Source organism: Thalia democratica, chromosome 5, assembly GCF_965202585.1.
Source record: "Thalia democratica chromosome 5, ktThaDemo2.hap1.1, whole genome shotgun sequence".
NCBI classification, from domain to species: Eukaryota; Metazoa; Chordata; class Thaliacea; order Salpida; family Salpidae; genus Thalia; species Thalia democratica.
In genome coordinates this window covers 22458630-22484616 of record NC_139169.1, presented here as the reverse complement: position 1 = coordinate 22484616, position 25987 = coordinate 22458630, and the positions used below count along the sequence as shown (strand labels likewise).

The 25987-nt window shown below is 27.3% G+C and overlaps 1 protein-coding gene across 1 annotated transcript; it reads left to right on the top strand.

The window, feature by feature from the left end:
• Nucleotides 1–2039: 2039 nt before the first annotated feature.
• On the top strand, nt 2040–15695 carry LOC145835817 (isocitrate dehydrogenase [NADP] cytoplasmic-like). The gene is made up of 9 exons (XM_082943543.1): nt 2040–2175; nt 3070–3246; nt 5274–5388; nt 6167–6272; nt 8168–8345; nt 10119–10270; nt 10994–11134; nt 11673–11835; nt 15133–15695. Exons 1-9 carry the CDS (start codon nt 2057–2059, stop codon nt 15221–15223), a joined length of 1242 nt encoding a protein of 413 aa, XP_082799669.1. The 5' UTR covers nt 2040–2056; the 3' UTR covers nt 15224–15695.
• Nucleotides 15696–25987: the final 10292 nt, after the last annotated feature.

The following is a 25987-nucleotide window of genomic DNA, read 5'->3' as shown; positions in this document are numbered from 1 at the left end:
AATACTTGAGGAATTATTATGTATTACGATTGTAAAACTAATTAAATTCTGCCAAAGGTAGTTTTTCATTAAGGCCATAGGGGGGGATCCAACACTTTTTTTAAAAAAAATTAACTGTGGCTTTTATATGAAAGCTTTGTTACAAACTACAAGCCAGTTTTTATAGAATTAAAAATATCATTTAAGTTTTGAGATATTTAATTTTTTGTAAAAAGTTTCCAATACAAATGTATGGACTGCACATTTTTCAAGGTCAATTTTCTTGGAAATTTTAAAATTTACTAAAAAATTATCTTCTCATTCATTTTTAAGCAATCTTCTTCAAATTTTCAAAAAATGTTCCTTATATTAAAAGGGTTACTTATGAGTTTTAATAATTAAAAAAAAATAAATTTTTATCACAAAAAAAAAAAGTGTTTTTTACTCAAAAAAAAAATTACAAATAACTTTTTGTTGTTATTGTATAAAGATTAGACTGAAAGTTTGAAGAAGATCGCTTGAAAAATGTAGGAGATGGATTTTAAATAAAATAGTCTTTTTTTGCTGTTTTAGTTTTCCCTTTCCATAGGGAACCTATTATGTGGCCTGTTTTTGACTGGTCATATCTCAAAAAATAATTCGAATTTTTAAAAAGATAAAAAGCATCTTGAAGCTTAGAAAAAACTCTATAAAATAAGATCAACTTGCAAAAACATGGCTAACCCCCCTATGACCTTAAATTAAGGGTTATGGTGATAAAATCATTTTTTTGGATCTAAGTTTATTTACAATTATAACCATTTATAATTCATTGTTTATAAAATTTATAATTTGCTTCTCAGATATAAGTGATCAGGAAGTTTGAAATTTTACTTATGGGAGGTGGAAACTAAAATGCCAATAAATAAGTTTTTATTTCCTCATAAAAATTTTTTGAAATATCAATTTTTTTTTTAATGTTTAAAACAGTTACAAAAATCTTTTAAACATAATTTTAAAATATTGGAAAACTTTGTTTGTTTATCAACTATTGAATTTTGGTTTTGCAAATTTCTCCTCAAAAAGTTTCAATACTGGCATTACCTCAAACCAAAATAATTTAAACCTGACCGATTATAGATAAATAGCCTTTTTTTATTATGTAATAAACTTATTTATATACTTGAAAACTTGTTTTTAAAGATGTTTGAAATATTGCAATGAACAATTCTTAAAGTTTGATAACTTAAGCACTAAAGATAAAAATAAAATAAAATAGATGTTAGTGAAGCTTTTGAATTTAAAAGAAACTAAAGATAAAAAGTTTCAGTCTATAACTTTTTAACTGATTTTTTTTTGCAAAAATGACTTTGATGTCTTAAATTACAATTAAATTTTTATATTTTAAACTGGCTAATAGTTAATTCATACTTCAGCTTCCATACAACAGCTAAATTTTAATGATAAAAAACACTCAAACATTCCTATGCTCTTAACACATTTATACATTATAAGCATTTAGTAAAATAAACATAACAATTATTTCAAAGTTATATAAAAAAATGATTTATTTTATGAAAGTTAAGAAGTCACTGAAAAAAAAAAATATTTTAATTGATTGCTAATTCTACTGTTAAAACAATTTTTCTGCCATATAGTTTATTACAGGGTTTCCCATTTTGTTCAAAAGGCCCCCTTTAATAAAATTAAAAAAGCTATGGCCCCCTCCAACAAGATTACTCAAAAGACTACTATTAAAAATACCTAAGATCTTTTTTTTGCTCTTCATTGTCAACTCAGAATATCTAGTGTAAGTTTCAAATTATGACCTCATAGCTCCTCTGTGGCCCTTAACAGCTCATGGGCTTACTTTGGGAAACCCTGGGTTTTTATAATACTGTAAGTTTGTGAAAAAGCTTTGTATAAGTACAAGTTGAGGTTAAAGTAGATCAATATATATTTTCAACAGTACTTATAACTAAATTGTCATAATATTTAAATGTGCTTTACATTTATTATCTTATCAATTGTGTTCTAATGTATGTTCTAGTTTTCTATGTTACACTGGTTTTTTAAAGAACACTTGCATTAAGTAATCATGGGTAAAATAAATGGAGGAACAGTTGTTGAGCTCAAGGGAGATGAAATGACCCGCATCATTTGGGAAATGATCAAAGAGAAACTCATCTTTCCATTTGTTGATCTTGATATAAAGTGGTTAGTTTATATTTTTCATGGCTTTTATTTTATTCAGGGTTGTCAAAAAACCTAAATTCCTAAAAAACTTGGAATTTGACAGTTTAGACTAAAAAACCTGGAACTTGAGAAATTAAAAAAAAAAGGAAAAACTTGGAGTTTTGAACAATTTTATATGTTCATTAGTAGAATTTCGATTTGACACAAGTAGCATCATTACAGTATCTTTTTAAGTTGTTATACTGCTTAAAACATTTTTTAACCTTTAACTTACTTTAAATTAAAAACAGACCCAAAATCAGGTACTTTAGAAAACCTGGAAGAAATTTCTCAAAAACCAGTTGCAACCCTGATACTGGTAATTACAATACTTTTAACATTATGATATTAAGTAGAACTACATGAAATATAAAAAAAATCTCACTAATGTTGCGAGTTTTTATAACAGTTTTGACTTAGTATTTGCCTACAATGGTACTTTACTCAAACTAGTATAAAATCCAAATACACTAGAACTTATTTGAGTAAACAAAAATTTTTCACAAAAAATCTTAGTTTCTTCATCCAATAAATAAACAATTTATATTTACAAAATGTTATTTGATAAAAACTATTACTAAACATGACATTTTGGCTTAATATTACAAAGTTATTAATATAAAGTTCATAGACATATTATACAGCAAATACATTTTAGTTAATATTCCAAAATAAAAGTTTTTTAAATTTAACTTTGTTTTAATTTTTATAAAATTAACACGCTTACAAACTATTTTATTAATACTGTTTCAACTTGAGTGCAGTGCATTTATATAATAAAAGAAATAAATAAGTACAGATATCATGACTTTAAAAAATTGTTATAAAAACTGTACTACAACAAAAAAAAAACAATATATTTTATTGCTACAACAGTTTTGACTTGGGACTTGAGTACAGGGATGAGACAAACGACCAGGTGACGGTTGACGCTGCAAACGCGATACTGAAGCACAATGTGGGTATCAAGTGCGCCACCATAACACCCGATGAAGCGAGGGTGGAGGAGTTCAAACTGAAGAAGATGTGGAAGAGCCCCAATGGGACCATCAGGTTTGTAAGCATGTTTTTTTTTCTGTTTTTGATTTATGGCTGTTTTCTCTAGACATGTTTTCAGTGTTTAACTTTTGCTTAATCTTGTCAGTTAGGAGTAATTTAAGTACAAGCTTTAGTTTTTTAATAATATTTTTGATCATTTTCTTGTTCTTTAATTTGAGTAAGTTTATCTTTTAAATTTGTTTGTTCTATATTTTTGATTTCCTGTCAAGGCATGTACTCACTTTCCCTTGTAGATGTTATTAGTTGAAAGTTTTATGAATATGTTTTTTTACTGTTATATTGTTTTGCATGAATGTTATAGTAGCTGTTTGACTTTAGAAAAGTCAACTATATTATACTTGCAAAAATAATTTTTTTAAGTATAATAAAGTTATAAGTATAAGCGTTAACCTTGCTGAAGTCCTCAAGTTTACACACTTCAAAAAAAATATTGAAGCATTTTGTGTGGGTTTATTACCACCTACTCCTGTGTAAATTTGTTATAAAAATGAAATTATGTCTGTGTGTCTTTGGTTTTTTTTTTGTCAATTTATCTACCCAAATCAATTCATATTCCTTTTACTTATAGTTCTGTATTTTTTTTGTTTTTTATGTTTTTTAGGTTTTTAAAAATTTAAGTGTTATTTAAAATATTTAATTATGTTTTGTCTAAGGTTTAAGAGAACAATTTAAAATTTTAATTTTAACCTTATTTTTTATAGAGTACGCTTGCAAGTTTTATGAAATAAGTTTTAAATGGTGTTTATTATTTCGAATATTATTTAATTGTTCTCAAGTTTTTATTTTAAGGCCATCTGATAAGGGAAACCCAATCAATTTCTTTTAAGTTAAGAATTTCCTTGAAGTGAGGTCTAGTTTACTTATTACAAATAACTAGCTCCAAATGTTGATTAAGTCAGTTTTGTAGAAACTTTCTTATACAAAACCAGTTTAGGATAATCGATTGTATAAAAAATATGTACAATAACAACATACTTTAAAAAGAAAACGTTTTTAGTCAAAAATAACAAACTTATATAAACATTCCTTTTATACATTATAATAAAAATAATAATCAATTTTGTGGTTTTACTTAGCTATAGACCTCAATTTTTAAGTAAATATTGCTTAAATATATAAAGAGTTAATTTTATTTTATAACCTAATTCTTAAAACATAAAATACTTTTATAAAGATTAATAAAGTAAAACACTTCTTAAGTAAAGTTGAGAACAAAAGTACTGTAAGAATTTATAAAAAGTTTTAAATAGTGTAGAAGTTGGTAGAATTTAAAATAAGTATTCTTTTTTAGTCACAATGTTCAATATTGTTTCTGTAAAACTCATTAGTTTTGATCCCTTATTTCTCAAAAACTACTTTGAATTTTGTTAAGTTGAAATAAACTATCCTAAGAAACATTACCAAATTGTTGATATCTATATAATTATACTAAACTAGGTCTTATATAATCTGAAAAAATATTTCTTTTATAGAGCCTATTTTTTTCTGTTAATGCAACAAAAGTTGAATCTAAAATTATTATTGTAACAAGTTTTATTAGTATGTTCAAACAAAAAGTATTTGAATCGTTATCAAGTTTTTTTATAAACATGTCAGGCAAATGATTTTTGTCCTCTTTAAATTGATTATAATAAACTTTTATGTTAACTGTTATATTTAACTATAAAAAGTGTAATTTTCATCGCTCTTTAAAAAATATACTACAGAGTTTTTATAATTTCTTTTTTGCTACTAACTTTTACTTTTTTGCTTATTACTGTTATTTACACTTTAACATAGTACAAATATTTTTGTATAACTGTTTAATTAATTTAAGGTCAAACTTTGTTCTTTGCAAATTGATCTTATTATGTTAATAAAGTATTTGTTTTTGATTTAATTCATTTATATATTACATATACAATTATCTGGAATAAGTTATACAGCTCTTGCTTTTGAGTTTTCTTCAAAGTTGTTTTTTTATATTACTAAAATAAATCACACACTTAGTTTTATTTACAAAAACCTTATTTTTCACACAGAAACATACTGGGAGGCACTGTGTTCAGAGAGGCCATAATCTGCAAGAACATTCCCCGATTGGTCAATACTTGGAAGAAGCCCATCGTGATTGGACGGCACGCTTTCGGTGATCAAGTTAGTTATTTGAATCTTTTGATGTTAAGAATTGATACTATTGTTTTTTGCTTATGTAAAAAAGTTATTATTTATTTTTGCATTGAATTTTTTAGATCTTGTAATTAGTTTTCATAGCAATCCTATAAATTGAATTTTCTTATTTTGTAGTTTATATTTAGTTTCAAAACATATTTAGTACTTTATCTAAGTTTTATATATTTTTTTATTTAATTTTTATTTTGTGATATTTACTTTTAACATTTAAATCTACATTTAATTCAAACTATCTTTAAATCTAAATACCTAAAATTTACAGAATGTATTCCTTGCATCTAAAAAACTGTGGTAAAGAGTTGTTTAATTTTCTGACTATGTATATTTTTTTCTAAAATGAACATAAAAATACTTTTTCTTTGCTTTCTTCTTTAATTTTTTTTTTTAATCAAAAAAATCCATACTATACGTTTTTCTAATTATTGCAAGGAACGGAATTATTGCAAGGATTTCTTAAAAACATCAGGTTTTAATTAAAAGAAACATAGTTGGAAATATATTTTATTTTTATTGATTGCTTTTTTTTTCGCCGTTTAAGTTTTGAATTTTAAAAACCTTCAAGTAGCAACTCGTAGCCTACTTAAACTGGATAAAACAAGACCAAGCTGTAAAAAAGTGCTCCTATAGTATTTTCAACAGCTAACCATTAAAAAATTGTTTAATGTTTTATAGGTTTTAAAAGTAAACTTATCAATAAAACATACATCAATGATATAAATACTTATGTGTAACATTCGAACAGTACAAAGCAACAGACTTTGTAGTGCCGGGCGAGGGCGAAGTTTTTATTTCGTACAAGGACAAAGACGGCAATCTCGTCAGAGAAGATTCAGTTTTCAAATTTAAAAGTTTGTTTTTTAATATTATGCATGCATTTAAGTTGTTTTTGTAAAATCTTTTGTTTGAAATTTTCTTAAAAATAGCATGTTTTTACTAGTGTTGTCCATTAAAAGTTTGTTGTTTTAATTATTTTTATTCTTTTTACTGAAAAACACAATTAAAAAAATTTCTCTTAAATTTAAAATGTTAAACTAGGTATGCTTACTTATAGTTGAAAGTTTGAAATTACATTTCAAATAACTTTTTTAAATAAGTAATGGTTGTAAAGTTTTATATCATATATTAAGGTTTATATTTATTACTTTAAGTCAAAGTTTTATTATAAGCTATAAGTTTTGTAGCAATATTAAAAAGTTTTTGAAATGTTGTAAAATGAAAAACAACACTTTCAAGCTAAGTCAACTTTAAATTACAAGCATAAAATGAACTTAAGTTATTTTATTAGTCCTTTGTTTTTATGAATCACTTTCGCCTACATTTTTTATACTTATTTTCCTGTATTATGTTATTATAAATAAAAACAAACTTAAATTATTTGTTTTACTACAAATCACATAAACAGTAAAATAAAAAAACTTTAGGAATTAATTCTTGAAAAGTTTTAACTCAACAAATAATGTTTTTTAAAAATATTTAAAATAAATTTATTTTCGTTTTTTTAAACTGTTTAAAAACATTATATTTTGATAAGTTAGGAAATTGTGTTAGTTTTAACCTTTGAGCTGAACAGTGAAAATAAGTTGCATAATATTTATCTATTTAATATTTACTTTATGACAGTATTGTGATATGTTGTTAGTATTATGTTTGTTTTACAATCAAATGTTATGCCAACCTACAAATTACCGGGTATTATGCTAATTGTACTTTTTTTATTTAAATAGCTAAATGAAAATTTATTTAGTTTGAAAACTAAGTCAGTTACTAAAAATTAAGATTTGGTCTACAACTACAATGTTTTAAAAAACTTCTGATTGTATTTTGCTCAGTATTTTTTCACTTAACTTCTTTAATCATGCCTACCAAATATTTTGCAGTATTTGTTATTCGTGTTGTTTTTTTGCTTTTATTTTTTTAATTTTAAATTTTTAAAACATACTGATTTCAAAGGTGTTTGATAATAAATTTTACATTAACTTATATCACTAAAAAAGTACAGTGCATCCTCGCTAATTCTGCCAGGTTTGGTAAGCATTTATTTGTAGTTATGGCCGGATTAGCCTTTGTCTGGATAATATCATAATTTACTTCTTTTGTAATATGCAATGCATACAATAAAACGCACGCTTCATAATCTGTAATTTAATTAATTATCTTTTCAACAAACTACATAAACAAATAGAAAAAAAAAAACGAAACAAAACTTTGATAATTTAGTCAATTTCTTTGGTTTAAGTATTAAATAAGCAACACTGACTTTAGCTAACTTTATTAAATCTAGCTCTCAACTAAAACCGACCATATTAGCGAGGTTTCGGATTTGGACACTGTACTTATTATACCTGAACATTTAAACAAAACATGCTTTATCAAAACTGTTGATTATCATTTGTTAAACATTTGTAAAACTTATAAACTTTTCTCAAGCCGAAATGTCACGTTCGCTCAATTAAATTTGTTTAAAGACGGGGGGTTGGCGATGGCCATGTACAATAAAATTTATAGTAATTAAAGACATCGAAAGTTTTAAACAATAAGTTTATTTTTAAAACTAGTAGTTTAAATTGGTCGTGAACGTTTAAGAAATCAATTGCTTAAACATTCAGTTAATGACTAGTGTGCACGTTGTTAAAAAAACATCAAATTTTTTTACAAAAATTCACTTTTGCCCAAACTGTACACATTTTTTGTATGTAAATGTCAAGTCGAAATGTCACTTTCGCCCAATTAAACATGTTTACAGACGGGGGAGGGGTGGCGATGGCCATGTACAACACGGACAAGTCCATCACCGACTTCGCGCACTCGTGCATGAAGTACGCGCTGGGGAAGAAGTGGCCGCTGTACCTGTCCACCAAGAACACCATACTGAAGCAGTACGACGGCAGGTTCAAGGACATCTTCATGAAAGTCTACGAGAGGTTTGTGTTGTATTTTTAGTTTTTGAAAGTTACGCTGTTGATGGCCTGTTTATTTAAATTAAAAAAAAATTGTTTATTTGGGTCAAGAAAAACTGATCGAGTAACTGTTGAAAATTGTGCTGTTTCTTCATTTAGCTCATTTTAAACTTGAACTTAAAACTGAGAGATTTGTATTGTTTGTATATTACAATGTTTTTTTCATAATATTCTATTGACGGCTGGTTAACTTGTTTTATTTAGAGCTAAGATTATTATTTTTTTTTCATGAATTTTTACAAGAGGATTGTTTTGTGTTATTTACAATTATACAAAGTTCAGCATGGTCATTTAATTTTATAATTAATTTGTCTTGGTCAATGAAAACTGATAAAGAACTTGTTAAAAATCGTGATGTTTCTTCAATTTGTTCATTTTTAATTTCGTTTATTGATAAAACATTTTCTTAGTCCACACACCTCTTGAAAAACATTAAAAGTTCTAATTCTAAAACATAAACAAAGAAAAACACAATCCCACAAATTAACTTCTGAAACAGTAAGCACTAAATACAATTTTAGTCTAACATGTGTCATTTTTATTGTTTAGTGTTTTAGCATATTATTTATACTTTCAAAACAAAGGTCGGCATCATTTTATAATTCGTGGGCCGCACTGTATAAAAAAATCTTCCGCGGGCCGCAGTTATTTGAAAATATTTGTAGTAATCATAACAAAGTATTATTATTTAAGTATGTAAAAACATGATAGAATAAACAGTATTAGACCACTAGTACTGATTGAATACTAAACTAATAGCCTAATTTCATACTTAAATCCAAAAAAAAATTTTTGTTACTATTTTTCAAAAAGGTATGCTTTGATCTGAAAAGTACCTTGCGGGCCGCAGTTATTTGAAAATATTTGTAGTAATCATAACAAAATTATAATTATTAAAGTATGTAAAAACATGATAGAATAAACAGTATTAGACCACTAGTACTGATTGAATACTAAACTAATAGCCTAATTTCATACTTAAATCCAAAAAAAAATTTTTGTTACTATTTTTCAAAAAGGTATGCTTTGATCTGAAAAGTACCTTGCGGGCCGCAAGTCTTAACTCTAAGGGCTTAGAACAAGCATATACTTGTAAGCTTGTTCAATTTTTATTAAGATAAATCAAAAAGTAAACGACAAAGCGAATGCTATGTTTTTAATAGAAATATTCAAAAGTTTTTGATAAAAAGTTTACAGTTTTGAAGATTTAGATAAGACAGTCATTTCTCATACTTTTTATCTTTATTTTCTAGTTTTTTACTTAGCCCTAATTTTACATGTTTTTATTTATTTTTTGATTTATTCTTTAAAAAATATGTTAATGTACTAAATTCATAGTAATCCATTTTTTAAATTATAAAATACAATATCTTTAATACTCAAATGTAGATAACGGAAAGGTAATATGTAAGCTTTTACCCTTTGTAACTAACTGTAAAGTAATTTAGAACATGACAAAAAGTTTATACTTTAAGTTAAATAGTTTCAAAAACTTTATTTAATATGATGATACAATAGGTTTTAAAGTGTTGGTCTGGTATAGTACAAGAACTCGAAAGAAACTAAATTAAGATAACTGAAATATTTATTGAACTGTTTTCATAGGCTTGGTTTGCTAAATACTCGAGTCAAATTTAAAAGTTAAACAAACAAACTAATCAAACAAAAAGAACGTAATTGCTCACAATTTTAATTTCTAAAACAAAGTTACTCTTATTCACTAACAACTGCCAACAGCGAGTACAAGCAGTCGTACGAGCGAGCGGGCATATGGTACGAGCACAGGCTGATTGACGACATGGTGGCTTACGCCATGAAGTCGGAAGGAGGGTTCGTGTGGGCGTGCAAGAACTACGATGGTGACGTGCAAAGTGACTCCGTTGCTCAGGGTTTGAATTGTTGTTTGTTTGAAGAATACAGAACTTATGGTTGATTAAAGTTTATTTTTAGTTTGATAATTGAAAAAATAAAGTTAGTGTCGTCAAGTAGTTAAAATACAAAAAAATAGATAATATGCATACTATTGTTATAAACTTATTGCAGGCTTAATATGTTGTCAGGTGTTATGACTTGTTAACGTATACTTATGATAACAAAATAAGCGTTATAAATAAAATCACAAATGTAAATTAAGCTTATGTTTTTTTATAATACCTGAAGTATTAACCTTGCTACTGAAGATCTCGACATAACTACTTAACTGTCAAAATCGATTACATATACAGGGTTGCCACTTTACCTGGAAACCTGGAAAAATCTGGAATTTGACAAATTAGACAAAAAAACCTGGAGTTTAAAATTTTTAACATGTTCAGTAGTAAAACTTTAATTTGACACAAAAATCTATTGCATAATTAAACTTTTTGTCATCATCAAAATATTTTTATTAAAATTAGATTTAAAGTAGTATTACAGTATCTTTTTAATTTTTTGATACAGTTTAATACAGTAGTTTACCTTAAACTTAACTTTAAACTAAAAATAGACCCAAAAAATGTGTACTTTTAGAAACCTGGAAGAAATTCGGAAAACCTTAAAAAAGCTTTGAAAAAACAAGTGGCAACCCTTACGTATATGTATATACACATCCTCAAAGTTTATTTTCTCAACAGGATACGGGTCATTGGGCATGATGACGTCAGTGCTGATCCACCAGGACGGAAAGACGTTGGAGTCCGAAGCGGCTCACGGCACGGTCACCAGGCATTACAGGAACCACCAGCAGGGAAAAGAAACGTCCACCAACTCCATCGGTTCGTTGAATGTTGAATTATTTTTAATTGATTCCTTCCATGTTGTGTTTTTATCCATCATCCAACAATATCGGTTTGGTACTTAAGTTAACAGCATTATTTGGTCTTTATTTGTTGCTGTTTCTTTAACCCGCTGGTGTACTATCTACTTAGAGAGTGTTCTATACCAAGCAGAAATACGGAGTCTCTATGTTTTTTTTTTACAATTAATAATGTTTTATATCAACAACTACATTTGTAGTTTTTGAGTTTACTGTTGTTTAATTGAAAATTTTAATATTAAAAAGTTACTTAAAGAAAGATTTGTCCATAAAAAACGTGTCTAAATAACTAAAAATTGTGGGTTATAAGAACATTATGGTTATAGTTGTTTAACCAACAGTAATAAAAGTAAAAAAAGAGGTTAGTAAGAACATTTAAAAATTTTTTTATAGTAGACTTCTTTACTTTGGTGATAACTTTAAAATCAAAACTTGTTTTACAGTTTTTAGTATTTTTATTTATAAAAAACTAATATAACATCAGTTTAACATTCCAGCGTCTATATTCGCATGGACCAGAGGTTTGTTGCACAGAGCAAAGCTGGACGACAACAAGAAATTGGGCGAATTTGCGAAATTGCTGGAACAAACTTGCACCAACACAATTGAGGAGGGCCACATGACTAAGGATCTGGCCATCTGCATCAAGGGATTGAAAAAGTTTGTTGAAAGTTTTTGTGCTTGTTAATAGTTCTATTAACAAGTTTACGTGTAACTAGTGAAACTAAGTGGACAAGTGTAGCTAGTGAAATTAAGTGGACAAGTGTTACTAGTGAAATTAAGGCGTGGAAGTAACAATAAATTCCGGAGTTTCTAGTACTTAACATTGATATAAAAAAGGTTTAATAAACAAAGCTAAATGACTAATAATACAATGATAACCTGTGAAAATAAAAACTGAGAATATATAAGAAATCTGAGTCACTGCTGTTAACTGAAATAAAATCCAAACTTAACATGATACCAATGAAATAATTACTTTACTAATCTACCTGAACATGCCCATTTTAACTTGAACTTTATTTATCTGACTTGTAAAATATTTTTTATGTTGAAATTAAAAAGTTTAAACATAACTCACTCATTTTCGAAAAAAGTTAATTGATTAATTTCGTTTAGCTCTCTTCGGAATAAAATTGCTAAAAACTATGAATATTATCGAGTAATTTTATTTATATATAATGAATTTGAAAAGTCTAACAAAAAATAGTTACGTCATAAAGTATAAAAGTCTGTTTAGAAAAAAGATTGAAAAATAGAATAGAGTTGTACTGAACTAACTTGAAGTAATTTTTAAGACAAAATTACTAAAACAAAAACATTTAAAATAGTAGAAATTTTTACCTGAAACTTAATTAAATAAAAAGCACATTAAAAATACGACAATAACGACAACAATGATACTATTAAAGACGCTATTTTTAAAGTTTTAAATTGTAAAAATCTCTTTGTTTGCAAATTTTATGCTCGCGAGTTCTAATAAACAAAGATTCTAGAACCGAAAGATGGTAGGTGTTTCTAGCTCGGGATAGGATTTCGAACCTATTATCCAGGTAGTTCTCAGAATGTTGAAATTGAAATCATATTGCTCCTAATAACAGAAGAACATGTTAGATCTGGTCCATATAGGGGATTTTTACTCTTACCAGGGAAAACTTGGAAATCTGGATAACCTGGAATTTGAGAAACTTTGAAAAAAAAAACTAGAATTTTTAACAAAAATCACTAAAAAACCAGAAAAAAACCTGAAATTTTTAACAGTTTTTACATGTTAAGTAGAAAAATTTTGATTTGAAACAAAAAATCTACCATATAGATAAAACATTTTGTCATCATCAAAAATTAAAAAAAAAACACACATTTGAAGTAGCTTTACAGAACCGTTTTATGTTTTTATACTATTAACAGTTTTTTACCTTAAACTTAACTTTAAACTAAAAATAAACCCTAAAATACGTACTTTTGAAAACCTGGAAGAATTTTTGAAAACCTGGAGAAAATTAGCCCAAAATATTTGGCAACGCTGTCGCACGTAGCTGAGCCTGATTCGGTGTTTTCTGTTTCGAACTTGACATTCCATGGAAGACCTAAGTGCACTATAAAAACATTTTTTGTCATTTGCGCGCGAACAACTGTAAGTACACATTGTGGTAACAGTTTTTGGAACAATAATGTTCTAGAACAGCAATTTAAAAATGTTATACATTATTAAACCTCAAACCCATCATACAGTTGTTTATTTGCCTAAATCTCAAACCTTTGAGGCTAAAAAAAAAAAGTAAATGATTGTTACATAAATATTGAAAGTCCATCGAAACTGCTATCGATAAACGAAACCACGTTTTACAACCGGTGTATAACTTCTTCAACGGTCCTTTTCTCCGAGCAAAATGAGTCCTCCACAACGGGTGGCAAAATTTTTATAAAATACACTGTCAGGTTCTGCGCATCTCAAAAGCAGTAATTCCACTTATTTTTTCCTCCCCGACAGACCCTTTAATGCAAGAAAATTTGAAATATTTAGTTGCTATTTTTCCCATGAAATACGTGTAGTAAAAGAATTGAGATTTGCATTAAAATTATTATTTATAAAAAAAAAAAAAAAAGTTTGTTATTAATTTTTTTATCCCTTTGTTTTATAATTTAATTATTAAGTCTCTGTAAGTTAAACTTTGTGTAATAAGCTGCTTTAGTAAGTTTAAGTTTAGGAAATAAATAGTTATCAGTTAAAGTAGATTTAAGTAAGTTTTGTTTAATTTAAAAACAACATCTTCATTAAGTTTACTTTTATAAATCACCATAAACACCTAATTTTCAAATTTTTAATGATATTTATATTTTAATGATTAAAAATAATTATACAGTTTATTAAAAGTCAAAAATTATAAATAAAATTCAAAAACTGTAAAAAAAAAATCAGTACTTTAAAGTTATGAAAATCAAAACATCTATCAATTTTATACGAATGCTTTAAATTAAAACTTGATTAATTATAAACAACCAAATTTTTCATTAAGTAAACATTTCGTTGCATATATGATGTACAAAAGTATTAACACTATTTTAGGCTCTCTCAGGGCCATAAAACCTGCAATCTTAGAAAAATCTGGAAATTGAGATATTTTGCAAAGAAAACATCTAGAATTTTGAACAAAAATCACTTGAAAAACATTGAAAATTATGAAACAGTTTTTCCATGTAAATTAAATTTAGATTAGCAACTAAACATTTGTCATATGCAACTAATTTTGTTGTATATTTAACTAAGATATTTATTATAATAGACATTTAAAGTAGCACTATAGTATCTTTTCAATATTTTTATACTATCTAACACAGGCTTTTACTTTGAATTAAATTTTAAACAAAAATGGACAAATAAAACTGGTACTTTTAAAAACCTTGAACAGATTTAGAATATGTACTTGAAAAAAAATTCAAAAAACCTATTGCAACCCTGCTATCTACAAAAATATTGATAAAGCGTTGATTAAATAAAATATAAATTTAACAATGTTCAAATGTTCTGAAATAATCAAAGTCTTGCCTACAAATTTGAATCATTACACTTTAGTTTTTGTATTGTAAAAAATTTGAGTTTAGATAAATTAATTAATTTATTTTCAAGTAATTCATTAAATGTACTCAAAGGTTTAAAAGAGTATGACTATCGGTTAAATATGTATAAAAGTCTAAGATTATGTTAATCATATGAAAAAAATACTTATACAACTTCTAATTATCTATGTATACATGAATATTAATTAAAAACTCATATTATCGTTTAAATGAACATAAAAAAGCAAAAACCATTTAGTTTTATGATAATAAGTAATTTATATTAGTTAACTAAATTGTTTCATTAGTTTTCGTCAGCATTGTACTTGTTTAAGCCTTTATGTTATCCTTTTAATGCATAACAACCTTAAATAAAGTAACTTATCAATGTATTCACAGTGTGACAAGAAAAGATTACTTGAGCACCCAAGAGTTCCTGAACAAAATTGCAGATAACTTGACTGTTGCTATGAAAAAGGCTTCTCTGTAAAATGTTTGAAAAGTTATTTAATGTAGTAGTTGTTGTTCATTAATTAACTGTAACAAAACAACTTAGTTTGTAATTTAAAGCCAAGTACTTACGTACTTTTTTTAAGTGCCGTTTTTTTTTTCAGAAAACTTTTTAAACTATTTAGTTGATTCGTAATAACTTTTTTTCTATATGCGTCATTTATACTCATAGCCAACTTAAAGTTTAAGTGCTTTAAGTAAACAATACTTGGTACAAATACGTATTTAATCATTTTAATTGTTATCTCATTGTGTTTTATACCTGTTTGAAATTGTGTTTGTTTAGTGACTTATTAGAAAGGCTGACCTAATCAATTTTGCAATACACCTAATTTATGTTTTGCCACAAGTTAATTATTAATCTGTTCATACGTTTTGACGTTTTTGTAATTTTTTTTAATTTATATGTGCATTATTTTGGTATTTATATATTTCAATAATCATTCTTATTAACCGTCCACAATAATCTTATATGCATTTTATTCTGTGACATTGTGTTTTTTTTGTAATAAAATAATTAATTTATTAATATTAATGCTAAAACTTGTTTTTTTTTTAATACTACGTATCTACACTATTTTTATCATGCTTTTATTAATCTTATATTTTTTTAAACTTTGAACGTTTAACTGATACTACTTAGAAAAAAAAAGTTTTTAAATTGTTTTAAAACCTTAAAGCTTACAAAAATACTTTTTAAATACAAAAGTAACTGTTCCAAATACTTCAAGTTTTCTGCTAAGTTTTCTAGTTGTTTTTTTTTAAGTTTGAGTACAAGTCTTAATCAAGTAACAATTTTTTTTTCTAAACTATATTACTATTTACTTTCAAATAGTTATAAAGTTTTTTATTAGAGTTTATGATTTATACAAGGGTTACCCAATGGGGCAATACTACACCTTTAGAGCGATCAATGTAAGTTGTGGTGGGGCGGTAACTAGTAAGACAGCAATAAATAACTTGCACTAGATCAGGGTTTCCCAAAGTGGGCCAAGTGGCTCTCAAGGGGGCCATGACAGATACTCAGGTGGCCAAAGGGGGAAGAGGGGGGCCATAAGCAGTAAAGAAACCTCAGGGGGCCATGAGGCCATAACTTGAAACTTACACTAGATATTCTTGAGTTGCAGATGAAGAGCAAAAAAAAGGTCTTATGTGTATTTTATGGTAGTTTATGAGTAATCTTATTGAAGGGAACCATGGCTTTTTCAATTTTTTTAAAGGGGCCATTTGCAAAAAAAGTTTGGGAAACCCTGCACTAGATACTCTTGGGTTTCTAAAGAAGGGTAAAAAACATCTGAAGTATAATTAACAGGATATTTAAACTTGCACTAGATATTCTTGGAACTATAATTTTTGAGGTTTACTTTAGATTCTCTGAGGTCAGTAATGAAGAGGGACAGTTGTTTGTTAATTGTCTTTAACGAGGGTTATTATCAAATTTATTGGAGAAATGCTTAACTGTTAGATACTTCACTGTGTTGTTAAGTGTTGCTTTACTATAATAAAATTTAGTACTAAAATTTGTAACTATATAGACAACATTTAAGTTTACTTTTCTTTTGAAAGATTACAAACATGGATAAAATGTACAAGCTGTTGTTCAATTATTCAAATAAATGCGCTAAGTTTCGAATTATAATTCTCATTTTGTTTTAAAATTATGGAGCTAATTTGTTTTAATAAAATATTATTATAGTTTTGTCAATGCTCTAAATTTAATCATCTTATACATACTCTACTTAATACGATAATAAGCTAACAACTTGATGTTATTGAAACAAACCTTATTAACTTATAAAGTTTACTGTTTGCAATTAATACATCATTTAATGGCAAAAATAAATTTTAAATATACGAGGAGATCATGAACATAAATCTGTCAACTTGAAATATATACTTAATATATATATGTTATATAAAGACTTACAAGCGATAAAAACATGTACAAAAATACAAATTTTATATGAAAAAGCCTATAAGCAACTACAATTTAGCGAAATAAATCTCAAATTGATAACGAATTTAATACCTGAAGCGATGAAGAAACTCAGTTGACTTAAAAAGTATTTTCTAGGTAGTAGCGCACTGTTGAAAATGATAACTGATCTATAACGATCAATAAACTTTTTAAGTCTGTTATTTGTGTACAAACACTTGAAAACAATGTGTTAACAAATCCTTAAACATTAAAGAAAAAAATCATGTCGCAAAGTATTTTATTATTTAGTACTTAATAAAAAAGAAACGTATACATATGTTTTACTCAGCTAATACAATGAAAATAATTTTAAAATGTTTTTAATTGTGCTAATAATATTGTTTAGTCATTTAAACCATTCTGACTAGATAGTTTAGTTATCTTTTTTCTATTAAGTTTCTTTACTTCGATGTAGATTTTCTGGTACAAATGGAAAAACAATTCTCTAAAACACTTTGTATATATACAAACATAGAGTTCTAACATACTATTTTAATAATCTCGCTTACCGCGAGTATTTGAGTACTACTTTTTTGTCCAATTAGATATTTCTATTGTCTAACTAATATGAATATGAAATTAAAAAAACACTTTTGAAAAAGGTCTATTAAAATGAATTGTTAAAAATTATATAAAACTTAAAAAATTAATTTTGTATTAGCCACATGTTAAAAAATATTAAGTACCTTGAAATAAGAAAAATAAAACAATATAATTAACAAGGTTACAGCCGCATTTTTCACTTTTTTAAAGTATATATAAGTTTTTGAGATGTGGTTTCTTAAAGATAAAAAAAAAATATTGTCCGAATTGGAATAGTACTGTAACAAATCTGTAAAGAAACTCGCTTACAAGCAACTTTATTGCTTTTTAAAGACAAACTTTTTTTGAAGTTTTGAAAAAAATCCCTGTATTCTCATCAAAAGTCAACTAAATTTTTGTGCTACTTGAAAAGCGTATTTAAAATTAATTTTATTAAAAATTTAACTATTTAGACGATCATTAGTGATATAAATAGTTTTTGTTGGTAATTTTGTTAGTAAATTTTAGGTTTAAAATCTGATATGTGCTTGACATTAGTCATCAAAAATATTTCTAACTAATAAAAGCTGTGCAGAAAAAAACTGGCTTTAAACTTTAGTTTGTCAAATAATCTGCTTTTACCTTAGACTTTTTATTTTACACGTTTATAAACAAGCTTTTTTTTTGTTTGCTAAAACGCATAAGTAATTGACAAAAATGTTTGAGGATTCGAGTAGCTGTTGATTGCAGGTTGAGCTAATTAATTTTACTTGTGTTAATAAAATGGGCTACTTTAAATACTTTAAGATTAACATAGTTTTATTTCAATTCAAAATTATAACTCTTTTAACCAAAACAACGTTTAACTCACTTGAACCTAGTTAAACAAGATCATCAATTTTGAATAAAATCTGTAAGAATTTCTACAATAACATTTAAGAAGACATTAGGCTAAACTTGAAATAAAAAACTAAAACAAAGAACTAAATAAAAATATAAATAAAACTTTTAATTTATTGATCATTCTCCTTTTAATTAATTTAAGAACTTTAATTATTATCTTTAAACTAAAAAGTACACAATAGTTTTTATTTGATAAGTCTGCAAGTTCATCAAAATTATGTCTGTATTATAATATTTGTAAGCAATAAAAGGTGGTAAACCAGTTTAAGTCACAGTGAGTTAATGTTAAATTCCGTGTAAGGCCTTTAAACTTAAATGACATATACAAAAAAGACAACAATTAATAATAAACTAAAGTAGCGAAGACCAATAAAACATACCGTAAAAATTTGAGATTTGTAGCATCGGGAACAGGCATGACATTTGAAATACTTTTTTGAATGATATTATTATGTATCTGTTTTTCAAATGCTGCAACCTTTATAGTATGTGTTGTAACACATGTTTAATTTTATTTTGAAGCTATAGTGAATTTTTGAATTTACAGTGTAAACAGAAGAGATTAAAAAGTTTTTGGTTAATAAAAATACAATAGTTTTTAGAACTCAAAGGCTATATCTTAAAAATTGCGTAGTTAAGTTGTTTTCTAAGTTACCTTTATACTTTTTCTAAAAACAACAATAATACTTTTGAGACCAATTCAAATCTGATACATGTTACTTAATTTTCTTGTTTATGAAGAAAGCGAGTGTTTATCTTTCATCAAAAGGCAGAAAAGAAGTAGAGTGAAGATTTTCTTTAAAAAAAAGAAAGAAGAAGAAGAAGTGTAACAGGTATCAAACTGAATTTGATAACTATTTTGACTTAATAGAAAGTTTTGAGAACTCTCTTGTTCATCCAAGCGTTTAAGAGAAAGCTCGCAAGGTCACGTGTTTTACTGATGCAATTTTGCATTCACATTCTGCAGCCATATTTAAACACTGGGTTTTGGCAGTGACAACCATTCTAGCCAGGCCTTGCAGCAGTAAACATGTAATTCTAATATAGATAATTACGTTCTTTGAGTTTTCATGTAAAATTTTATGTTTAAAGATGTTTTTTATCTTAAGTAATTTTAAAAATTGATTTCAAGCAGTTAATTCTAATTTTAAATAAAACATTCTCAATGTTTATTTTATTTAAGAACGGGTCTAAATTGCACGAAGACAAAACTGCACGAGGTTAATATATTGCACGAGGGTACTAAATTGCACGAGAACAAGACTGCACGAGTGCACAAAATTGCACGAAGCCAAATTTGCAAGAGGACAAAAAATTGCACGAAGGAACAAATTGCACAAAGCCAAAATTGCACGAGGGCACAGAATTGCACGAAGGAACAAATTGCACGAAGATGATTTTGCACCAAGGTTCAGTTTTGCACGAGTTACATTTGAACGTGAGTAAAAAAATAAAAATAATAGTAAAATAAAAAAAAAACAGAAAAAAAAACTATAAATTAATAAAAAAAAAAAGAAAAAAATACTGACCGAGGGTAAGGGTTAGGGGTAACGGTGATAGTAAACAAATAACTAAAAAACAACTATTAAAAAAAAATTAAATAAATTAATAAAAAAAGGCTACTGACTTAAGGTAAGGGTTAAGGGTAACAGAAATAGTTAAAAAAGATTTAAGATAAAAATAAAACATTAAAAAAAAAAAATCGTTTTTATAACTACCGACCGAGGGTAAGGGTTGGGGGTAACAGTGATAGTAAAAAATATTAATAAATAAATAAATAAGTTAAAAAAAATAACACGTGCAAAAATGTCTCCGTGCAAAAGTACCTTCGTGCAATTTTGTGAACTCGTGCAATTTTGTACGCTCGTGCAATTTAGACAGCTACCCGTCTTATTGATATCTGAAAGCTAATTGTCTTTTTCGCAAAATTTAAATAATTTTTGAGATATAGTTGAATATGTTTTATTATATATTAACTTTTATAATTTTTTAATATTTAATAAAAAAAGATTCAAAAAAAAAGCTTGTATATAGTTGCATTTTTTTGCAATTTAAAAAAATGTCAAAACTTTAGATCAAAATATTTTCTTATCTTAAAGCTAACTTAGATTTATTTTTAGAGAACGCTCCAATCCCTTTAATTAAAATAATAATCCATTGGATTGTGGTTTGAATTTAGTAGTGGGACCCTTTAAAAATTTAGCGTTATTTTGATTTTTTATACTTATTTTAGCTTTTCTTGAATAATAAAATATTTTTTTTTTAACTTTCTTATTAAACTAATTTTTTTGCGATGAAATTTTTTTTTTATTTAATTTTTTTTCTAAAAATATGCCTAAATATCCCGAAATTAAATTTTCAAAAATGCTCTAATTTATCATGGCTATAATTCAAAAACATAAAATTTTTCAAATAATTTTTATCATCAATATTCTTATACAACTAAGCTTTATGTTAAGGAAACAATAATTTTTCCATTTTTTTTTTATTATATGACCTTTACAAGTTTTACATAAATTCATAGCATTTGAGCCAGAAATCCCTCGAGTTGTATGTAAAACTTGCATAAATCAAAAAAAAAACTTTCTAACATTAAACTTAGTTAAATAAGAGTATTGATAATATCAATTTTTTGAAAAATAAAATATGTTCGTAGTAAAGCCATGCTAAATTTGAATATTCTGAAAAATTTTATTTAGGATATTGAGGATACCTTAAAGAAAACAATTTAAAGGAAAAAAAATCCATCATAAAAAACTTAGCTTAACAAGTAAATATAATATTAAAACTATTTTTTTTGGGAAAAGCTAAAGTAAGTTAAAAAAATTAAAAATAACCTTAAACTTTTAAATTGGTTCCACTACGAAATTTAAACCCAAATCAATGGGTTTTTTATAAATAAAAGGCAAAGAAGTGTTCTCTTGAAAAAAATCTAAGTTAACTTTAAATATAAGGAAAATAATTTAAATATAAAGTTTAGAATTTTTTAGAAATTGCGAAAAAAGCTATAAGAGCAAAAGTAACCCCCGTGATCGAGGTTGTAACATAGTTTTGAGCATTTTTAAATGTTTTACAATAAAAGTTTTAAAAATAGACAAAATTTTAAAGTAAACTAAATAAGCTTATACTATATGCGCTTTTGTTTTAAGTGACAAGATGTCATTAATCGCTAAAAACTAAATAGTAGAATATTTATATCGAAAAAAATAATTTATACCTTAGTTTTATTTGTTTATAGCAAATAAATTCAGAAATTCTTGAAGCTACTATTTGTAAAAATTATTATTTATTCTTTAAACTTTACTACTTATACATTTTTTTCTCTTTTTCTAACTATATATTATACAGAACCTAATCGCAGAAATACAAAAGCTGAATATAATTATGTTTTTTTTTGTTTAGGTTTTTTGGGTCGGTGCTACAACCCAGAGAAACAATTTAATATTTCAATAAACATCATAGTTTTGATTGTTGCTATGCTTTTAGACATTCTTAGACTTGTGTTAAACTAAAAATAAGTCAGGCTAGCTCATACTAGTTTGGAAATTTATTGAAAAATTTAGACTGTTTTATTATTTTTACTTCAAATGAACTTTTCAAAATCTGTTTTCAACTGATTAGTTATTAGAAAATTAAAATATATTATGCTTTTGTCTTTCTTCAGTTAATAAAGCATAAATATTTTGTCAAAGGGTTGCCCCCTAGTATTAAGTGTATCATACTATCAAAATAGCAAATAGTTTATTAAGACTCAAGTGTGTAAGTCAAAGTAAATTTTAGTTCAATATACATGTAAAATTTAAAAAATCCTTCTGTGTATAGCTAAAGGCCGTTTAAATTATTTAAGGAAACAAAAGTAAGACCTTGAATTAAGCTAAAACAATGGTCTATTGTATGTGACTAAAACTAAAACCTAAAGATTATTAAAACGTGACTAAAACTGCGGCCTGCGAAGGTTTTGAACATTTAATTTGGCCCGCAAGCATCAATTTCCTGCCAACCACTGTTTTAATAGAAAAATTCTAATTTATACACTTATTACAATACCTAGTAGTGAGCAAGTTATTTTTACTAGCTATTTTGCAAAATGAAAATCTTAAAAAATGCTATGAAATGATTGCCCCCTTCATTACAAATCCCAGGATATCTAGTTATGTTGCCTTCTTTTAGCAAGAAAAAATCAAAATTCCCCCTCCGCCATGTCTGACTGAAATCACCCAAAAGGGGACAATATCGCCCCCTTTCGGAAACCCTGTTTTAGTCCGATAATACATTATACTTACGCAAAATTTATAATAATCACACTGTTTGATCCAAGAGTTTCTTGATGAAAAAAATCAAAAATTCGATAAAGCGTTTTTGAAGAATTTACAAGAGTCAATATAGGGGGAGGGGGTTAATAGCTTTTATTTATACTTTTATAGCAACAAAATACAATTTAAATGTCTTTTTTTTTTTTTTAACTAACTTTTACTAACCTAAAAACCTAAAACTAAATGTAAGGTGTACTGCACTAATGACGCGTAATTGTACAAATTTTGAAATTTTAAGTATGTGTTTTTGTCTGAAAATAATATTTTATCTTTAACTGTTTCAATAAAAATCTAAATAACTAATTGATTATTTTCTTTTTTACATGTTACTTACTTATCACTTTTTACACCTTAATCGAGAATTTAAAGTTTTAAAATGAGTATTTAAGTTACGGTTATTTTTAAAAAGTTTGTAAACTAGTACTGTTGCACTTGTAGCGTTTCATTGAGTTCAACATTTAATTTCACAGCCGGCTTTACATCACAAAAATAACACAATTTTGCCGAAATCGGCGGCTTTTCCATTCAAAAATAATACCCAGCCATCACAGCAAACATTACATACGGAAGCAAGCTAGCAAACCACTTATCCTCAATTCTATCGTCAATCCACTGCTTAACCGCTCTCACGTCCGTTCCCGCGCTCGGCCCGCTCGCCAGGCACTTATTCCGCGCCTCTGCGCACCCGTAGCTGTGCACCGCGAACACGACGCCATCGTGCAAAGGGTCTTCCCCTCCATCGAGAGCGCACACAACTGGCGCTCCCGAGTCGCCCCCTGCCGCCTGCTCGCACTGACCCGCGTCGCATCCGTAGCAGAACTGCAAACTTTTATCGAAAATCGAAGCGTTGTTGTGAGCGTAGTGACCGCATTTCTCGCCTTTCAAAAGGTGCACTCCTCCCTGCCTCGCTTCGTTCTGCTTGTCTTTTTCAAACTTCATTTTGTCTCCGGAAGCGACCACCTTGTTGTACCCCCACCCCTGCACGACGCACTTGGCGTCAGCATCAAACTTCATCCCGGTTTCCAGCAGTTTGGCGGGCTTCACAGTGTTTGTTTCGGCGAAGGCTTTTTTCAAGCGAATGAGCGCCACGTCGTAAATTTTGCGCGTCGGGCTGAACATTTTGTGAACAATAAGGCCATCTTCTCCTGCGCTGATTCGCTGCGCCTTCTCGCTTTTGTCGTTGTAGTCTTTCGTCCCCGCCAGCACCTCCACCCAGTGGAAAGTGTAATCCCGCGTGCTTCCGTCTTGCCTCGTTTCGCTCCAAGGCGCCACGTTGTGGGCGCACGTGAGAACCCAGTTCAGTTTCACCAACGTGCCCGCGCCCCTCGTCAGCTTGAGCTCGTATCTTTTCTCTTCCCTGATCGGAAACTTCATGTAGACCTTCAACCTGACAAGATGCTTCATCGTGCCTTCAACTGCCCTCTGTTCGCTTATCACCTGCGAGATGGTCAGGGTAAAGTGAAGGAGTATTACAGAAAAGAGCAAAAGCGCGTTTTCCATTTTGCAGGAAATCTGAAAAACTGACCAAAATTGATGCTGAGTTATCAGAATTTATACATTTTTGGCGAAATTTAAGTGATGTATCAAAAATAACACTTTATGACGTAGATTAAAAAAATTTAATTCAACAAATAAGTTTCAAAAAAAAAACTTTTGTTTAATATCAGTATACTGTCGAAGTTTAAAGCATAGTTTTTATTGGCAGTTAATTTGTGGAAAAAATGATAAATTCTTAGTAAATTTACTTGTGAATAATATTTTACATTTTTCAAAAATACTCTAACTATATTAGTTTTGCGTAAATCAAGTTTATTTACAAACCAAGTTATTGACAATTTTTTTTATTATTTCTAAATATATCAATTCTAGGTTTTCAGAGATTTAGAATAATATATTTTTTAAGTGTATTTAGTTACTAGCAGCCTAGTTTGTAACACTAAATAAAATGTTTTCTTAACTGAAAAGCTTCCCCTTATAACAGGGTCTCCCAAATTTAGTTTTATAATCGACCTTTTTTAGAAAACTAAAAATTGATTGCCCCCTTCATTACAAAGCCAAGAATATCTAGCTAGTGTAAGTTGTTACCGCCTGACTAGTTATTAGCCCTCAACTTACAGAAATCGTCGTAAAAGGATCAATATTGCTCTTTTTTAAAAAAACTGCTTTAGTCAATTATTTTCATCCCTAAGATACCTTTCAGATTGAACACGTTTGTAGTGTTATGTTTAACTACAAAAAATTTTACGGCATTAAAAACTAAATGCGTTTTGCACAACTTTATATTTATTTTATTTTTTTTAATTTAAAGTGTTGTAGCGGACCGTGGGCCAAATGCGGCCCTAAAAGCCTAAATATGCGGCCCGCAAGGTACTTTTTAGCTCTAAGCTTTCTTTTAAATACTTACAATTAGGTTATAATTTAAATATTACTCTTTACCAGTGCTCTATTATGGCTTATTTTATCAAAATTTTTGCTTTAAAATAGTATTCCTATATTGATTACTATAAGTGTTTTTAAATAAAAGCGGCGCGCGAAGACTTTTTTATATAATGCTGCCTGTAAGCAAATTTTTAATAAAAATTTTCCCGCGACTTACTGAAGGCTGCCGACTCGTGGTATAAATAAATGAAACTATTAAAAAAAATTGTTAATAATAGTTTTTGTTGTTTTATATGCTTAAATTAACTGTTTGAAAACAAGTTTAAACACCACTTCAATGCTTTTTAAATTAAACAGTTTTATTGATGTTTAATAATCGTTTTATTATCTCTACTTAAATTCTAAGATGTAAATACTTTAATTACTAGTGAGGCGTGATTAACAAATTATAAAAAGGTAAAGTTAAACTAAATTGATTACAAATTTTACATATACTTTAATAATTTGCCTATAATGTGTGATGTTAATATGTAGTTACATCAATATCAATACATATTGAATTTGAACTAGCAAAATATTGATATTTGGTTAAATTTTACTATATTATGAAAAAATTAAAATTTTTAACCCTGTTTAATAAACTTAAGTT